This window comes from Bidens hawaiensis, unplaced genomic scaffold (genome assembly GCF_021521415.1).
Source record: "Bidens hawaiensis isolate Kalapana, Puna unplaced genomic scaffold, B.hawaiensis_p1.1 tig00016869_1, whole genome shotgun sequence".
NCBI classification, from domain to species: Eukaryota; Viridiplantae; Streptophyta; class Magnoliopsida; order Asterales; family Asteraceae; genus Bidens; species Bidens hawaiensis.
In genome coordinates, this window is record NW_027492559.1 from 498,309 (window position 1) to 505,219 (window position 6,911).

General features: G+C 35.0%; 1 protein-coding gene across 1 annotated transcript; it reads left to right on the top strand.

The window, feature by feature from the left end:
• The first annotated feature begins 1,677 nt into the window (after positions 1-1,677).
• Positions 1,678-2,992, top strand: LOC143552430 (uncharacterized). The gene is made up of 2 exons (XM_077042656.1): positions 1,678-2,274; positions 2,352-2,992. Exons 1-2 carry the CDS (start codon positions 2,104-2,106, stop codon positions 2,862-2,864), a joined length of 684 nt encoding a protein of 227 aa, XP_076898771.1. The 5' UTR covers positions 1,678-2,103; the 3' UTR covers positions 2,865-2,992.
• The last annotated feature ends 3,919 nt before the right edge of the window (positions 2,993-6,911 follow it).

Here is a 6,911-nt window from a genome sequence, read left to right on the forward strand (position 1 = left end):
CTGCAAAGCTTACGAGACCAGCAAATCCTCTTTTGAGATAATTATGGAGTTATTAATGTTTAGTATCTACTTCGTCATTACAATTCTTCTATAATAGGCGTTAGAATAAGTGCTTATATTTTCTTAAGGGTCAACATATAAAGCATTTTTCTACCTAATATGGAATGAAGAAAAATCAATTATGTAATCACCTTTTTACTAGTATGAAATGTCTTCTCATTACAATTACCCTTCAAATCCGGATAACATATTATTTTCGTCACTGTTCTATAACATTTGATGGTTAACAAAATGAAAAATATGATATCAAAAGACAAATTTATTTCATCAACCTTCCATAACGCTACAATTCGAACATATTGTCATAGAATGTTATACTACATCACATCGGTGTAATGGTTCTAAACATGACAATAACAACAATCAATTTAATGAAAAATGCAAAAAAAAAGGTCATTGTACTACCTGTTCACTTTTATAAAATATAGAATATCTATTGATATACCAAACAAGTCTCATTCCAACAGATATTCACCACAATATCACATTTCTTATCATTACTTTCATTCATAATATTTAATTAGTCATGTTCACACTAATACACAATTACACACCATATAAAAAGCTACAAACCAATATGAGGGATAATTTGAATGAACCGGGCAATTATGCTAGTATATTTTGAAATGAATTAGAAATGAAATGTTTTCCTTTCTGTTATTCTCCTTTTCTTTTATTCTTTTTGGGAACAGAGCCTGTCAGACTCGTACTCTGTCACATGACTCACATTTTGGTTCTTGTTCTCGTACTCTGTCTCATGACTCACATTTTGGTTCTTGTTCACTTTCTTGTTTGAACCAATGTTTTCAAAACCGTAGGTTTGAAGTTTGAACACCTCCAAATTCCAATCCAGATTTCAACCGTTTTGTTTTGAGGTAATTAATGAATGAATAATGTTACTTTACTTTACTTGTGTGGTTGCACTTGGGTTAATTAGACTGTATTCATTTCATGTGAATTATTAGATTTATTTCTCATTTTATAAATATTGTGTTAAACCTACCTATCTAATCAAATGCACCACTTAATTTTAGGCACGCATTCACATGGTTTCAAGTTTTATTAATTTACAGGTTAATGTATCTGCTTCATTTAGGTAACAAATTTTGCATCTTAGAAATCATCATTCAGCAGACTCATAAACTGAAATGTTGTCCAAATTGTCTCCTTCATCACTTAAGCAGCTGGAAATTGACAACTGTTTTCTCTTCAAAGTCTTTTTTTCAAGTACTACCGATTTTGCGGTTAATTTTCATTGAAAATCATGTAAGCTAAGTTAGCTAGCTCATTGGAAGTGTTGAGTTAGGGTTTTTTTATTTTTGTGATTTTGATAATAATAATAATAATGAGAAGAAAGGTGGGCTGAAACATAGATTTGTTAAGTTATAATAAATTAATAATGATGTTATTAGTAAACAATGAGCAGATTGCAAATTTCACATGTTTTCTCATTCTTTTGCTGAGTTGGGATTTAGAAACTGTTTGGAGTTCTACTGCATTTCTTTTTTGTCTTGTCACTTGTTAAAATTAATAAACTTGTAACATTTGCAATGCTTTCTTTCTTTCTGACAGATAGATAGACACCAATTAACATAACAAACAAGAACGCGTACATGAAATTTGAAATGACAAACCCACCAGTCGACTTGTGTTGTGCGGTACAAGGGTTGACTGATGCACAAAGTTCTGCTATAAGAGAGATGGGATTTGAATCTATAAAATCCTTAAGCATACACAAAATACCAACAGGATTGGGACAACAGTTGTTGGTCAACTATGATCATAAAAGAAACGAGTTAAACGTAGGCAGCCATATAATCAAAATAACACCTTCAAAGGTTCATGATGTTTTGGGAGTGCCTATGGGGAAAATTCCCGTATATGAAAACAGAAGTGTGAGAATAGGCGATGTTAATAGAAAAAAATGGAGGAAACAATTCGTTCAAGAACATATAACTGTTAAACATGTAGTTGATAAGCTTAAATCATGTAGGAAAGGTGGAAAACTTTTTAAGCTTAACTTCCTTGTTCTTCAACTCTATCATGGGTGAGACAACTAAGAGCGGAACCGTAAATCAAAAATGTCTTGCATCAATCAAGGTACGCAACATTGGTAATATGGATTGGTGTAGTTATATCATTACTTGCCTGAAGAGTACTAAAGAGGGATGGAATGGTAAAGAGCCCTACAATGGCCCCTTAACTTTTCTTGCGGTATGTATGTTTACTGTTTGTTTGTATAAGTTGCTTTTTAAGATGAGTAAAGTAATATGATTTTCATGATATAACAGGTATTGTACGCACACGAGAAACAACTGACATGTTGTCCTGAAAACGCAATAACTCCAGCAATACAATATGTTACTACTGATTGTTTGGTTGATCTTGAGAATTCCATGCCTGAGGTCGATCCATTTTCTCAATTTGTTGAAGTTCCAGTTCAATTCGAAACTCATGTTGAATCTGCTGGAGGTCAATCTAGTGAAGTTCAACCTCAAACTGATGATGGTCAAACTGATGTTGACCGAAATATAAACGTACCGTTGGACCAGGAAGATGAAGTTCAATCTCAAACTTATGAAGGTCAAACTGCTATTGACCAAAATGTAAGCATATTGCAAGGCGAGGAAGTTGAATCTCTATTTCAATCAACCAATCATGATTCAGTATTGAACTTAAAGTTACCCGTTGGCCCACCAAATGTTCAATCAACGTCTGGATTGTCGGCTACTCTAGGCTATTGTAACCAACTTGAACTAAGAAGAGACGAGAAGGTAAGTCATGCGCACTATTTAACGTTATAGTCTTATAACATGTTCTACCTTGTGAATGTTTAAACACCAATATTGTTTCAATAACTTGAAAGTAAACTGCATCAAATAATTATATACTTTGTATGTAGACTAACAAGTTTCGCTTTATCTTTGTGAGTTGGCTGAAAATGTATCACTCTACCTCTCGGTTATGTTATACATTTCTATGAATAATATTGGAAAATGCAGCTTAGCCCCAAATTGAAAAAAAAAACAATAAAAAACAAAATGGGTGAATTTTGGCTTTTTTGTTAAGTCTTTTTTTATGAAACAATGTTTCCAAACATGCTAAAATAAAGAAAGCGCTTAATAATTTATGGGTCAAAGTTGGTTGTGTCTGGTTGTGTTAGCATTTGTTAATTTTCTTAAAGAATATAGACCTAGAATAATAATGTGATTACAAAATTAAGTACATTTAAGTTCAACCCATAACATCACCACTGCAATTAGGCTAATTCTTTTGATGTTAAGCAGTAAATTACAAGACTGCATTTCATATATTAGTTATAGCTAAATTCAAAAAATACAGAAAACCCAATCTGCTTGACCCATTACCCGACCGACCCGCTAATTTTGTTGCCTCTAATCTGCGTTCTTTTATAGCATAGGTGGAAAAGTTCTCATCTGGTCAAAATGGCATAGTTTGTGTTGAAGGCTATAAAGTTAAGCAAAGTGTTGCAAAGATTCTTAAAGCCATTTTGGAAAAACACGGTGACATTGCAGCCGAATGTGTAATGAAAACGGATTTTATGAGATCATCAATCCTTGAGGCTGTTTGTGAAGTTGCGATGCAGATTCAAGCCAATGATGTTACTAAAAACTGGAAGAAATAGAGAGTCGAGTGTTGGATGCAAAGGCGGTCAACATTGACGTGTCATGGCTTGAAGCTCACATTCAGAAAAGGAAGGAGGCCACTGAAATGTACAATTTGCTTATGAACATGAAAGCAAACCACCTTTCAGTTATGAAGACTGCCAAAATCAACTTGAGACGTGCAGAGCTTGAGGATGCAGAAGAACGGTCTAGGGAGGCTAAAAGGCGGGCGGGGGCACTACGTCTTGTTGGGAAGAATCTAACCGACAACTTCTTTGAATCAAAAGCTGAAATAGACTCATGGGTAATGGACCCGATCGTATAGGTCATGCTATAGTTGGGTGTGTAACTATTAGAAGATTTCTTAACATTATTAATTTTTTTGGTTAAGAGGGGTTAATGGGTTACTACTTATTAAAAAAGAGGTTGCAAGTTTAACTGTTTATTTGGACAGTTTAGACTTTCAGGTTGTCCCCTATTAGGCTTAACTAACTTGTTTTAATTTGTGTATTATTATTACTCTATTATTTTACTATTTGTATTATTATTACTATTATTTTACTATTTGTATTATTATTACTACTCTCCCCTAGGGATGAACTCAGGACGTTAACGGTACCGATCTCGAAAATCTCAAATATTTAGGTGTTATATTCGGGTGTAATTTTTGGTCCTTTTTTGGACCTTGTATCTTTTTTGTATATATTTATACAGTCTTTATTGGCCGTTCAAAAAAAAAATATTATTTTACTATATATATACAAAACTTTGGTGGCGCAAGTGGCCTGTTGCCCTATTAGGCCACTTGGTTGCACCGCATTGTTTGGTTGTAACATCCCTAAATTTCCAAGAATAATATTTAATGTATTATTCGTTAATAGTGGAAGTTTACTAGAATTGGTAGAGAAATGATGACGTAATAATAAGATGGTTCAAGTAGGCTAAGTAGATGGAATTATGGACCAAAAAAGAAAGATGAGCCTTAGGCCCATGGGCGTAAGGGAGTATAAATACCCCTTAAACCTTAATCATTTCCATTATTATCTATCACTACACCATAGCCTACACCTTGAGAAACACACACCATCCTTTAACCCGAGCCTAGATTCAAAGTTGAAAACCCGAGCTTGTTGGCGCTAAATCATCGTGTCAAACCTAAACAACATCAAGACCAGCTCATGTTCGTAGAACGACTCGTTTAAGGTACGTTTATATTTAGAAATCGTTCATATAGGTTCGGTTTGGTTTGGGAAATCATAGATCTGTGTTAGTATGATTAAAACGAATCTAATGAAACAAACCTTACTGAATTTGATTAGCATTTGATAGGTTAATTGTTAACATAATATAACCCGTAACTAGATGCACAAATCGCACCCCTTAAACATGGATGTTTGGCCGATTTGATGGTTAGGGTTTGTAGGCGCTGCATAGACGATTCCAATGATACCAAAATCATGATATTTCGTTAAGAATTGAAGGTTTAATTGCAGATCTAAGATATGTTGACTGTTATTGTTCTTGACGATTTTGACTTTGACCCTTGAGTCAAAGTCTGGATAAGAACTAGATGATTCGTTATAATTAAGATAACGAATCAGGTAGTTCGTTACTCGCCCATTCGTTCTGTCAAGATAACGAATTAGCTACCCAGTTCGCTATGATTCAAATAACGAATCAAGCGATTCGTTACTCACCATTCGTCATAATTCAGATAACGAATTAAGTTGTGTCTGGGTAACGAATCAGATGAAGATAAGGTAACGAATCAGTTAGCGAATCAGACTCAATTCGTTATAATTGAGATAAAGAACTAGGCCATTCGTTATAGAGAATGTATGAGGATTTTGTAACGAATTAGACTGTGAATTGATAACGAATTAGCCAACGAATTAGGCTTAATTCGTTATAGAAAATGAGTTAACGAGTTAGATAGTAATTAAAAATCCTAATAGAAAATGTGTTAAGACAGTTAATGTAAATAAAATTTTTCCATGCTGACCTGGCAGCTCGACCCCAGCCAGGGGCTCTGCCCCTTGGACCCTGCTAGGGGCTGCCGCCCCTAGACCCCGCTGCCAGGGGCGCTGCCCCCGGACCCCGTTCGTTGTGGGTTATGAATAAACTAGAAACGCGATATGGAAAGTGATAGTAATCAATACGCCTAATTGTTATATAGCTAGCCGTGCACAGCCAAAGAAAAGGAGTAACCATTAACGGAAGAAGTAACCGAGTTCAGGTGAGTTTCTAGCCCCACTTCCTTGTTATGTTTTTGGGGCTGTGTGTGTAACACCCCGACCAAAGGCGGATTATACATCGGGGCGCCACATATTGTTTCATTACTCGTGACACTATTGGGTGTCAATATTTAATAAATACATTCATTCGCGCACGCGCAGGGTAAACAAGAGATAACATAAATCATCATAAATCAATATATTATAAATCATAATATTCGAACAGCAATAACTTGTCTTGATACATTAGGTCCAAAATAAAGAAAACTTCCTATGTGTCCACAAGCTCCAAAACAGCTACTGCAAACCTGAACATGTGTTAAAATAAACGTCAAACACTTGCGTGTTGGTGAGAAATCAAGTTTAATAGATAATAATAGATAACAATAAATCTGCGCGCAACATGTGTATGTCTGGTTTTCAACAAGGGTGTAATCTGATCGGGACCAACTCTAAGATTCATAAGACTGCCAGTGCTCACAATTGAGCTCACAAACAAGACAAACTGTGTATGTGCAAACAAAAGAGAAAATCATAAACGATAGTTCTCCCGTGGTCATCTAATGGTACCATGAGAACTGCGGAATAGACCGACAAGACGGTTAATGATCCACACATACAAATAAACAGCCAAGTCTACGTCCTCAACACATGGGATACTGCGCGACTAAAGTTCATAAACAAGTTTAAGACTCTAAGTTTGTATGAACACATGAACATCCCAAAACATTAAAAATAAAAAGGGATTAGGTACGAGATTACTCACTTGATAATCGGTGCGGTGTAAGGTAAAGCAAGAACCAACTTTAAACAAGCACAAGTTAACCTATAATTAAAGATTATTGTTTTAATGATTTGTTTTAAGTCTTGATTACAAGTTAGCATAATTAATAAGTAAATTATTATATATAATATATAATACCGGAAAAGCAGGGTAGAACAGGGAGGAAGACGGAGGCAGAGAGGGAGGCGGCAGAGAGAGCAAGGGGCA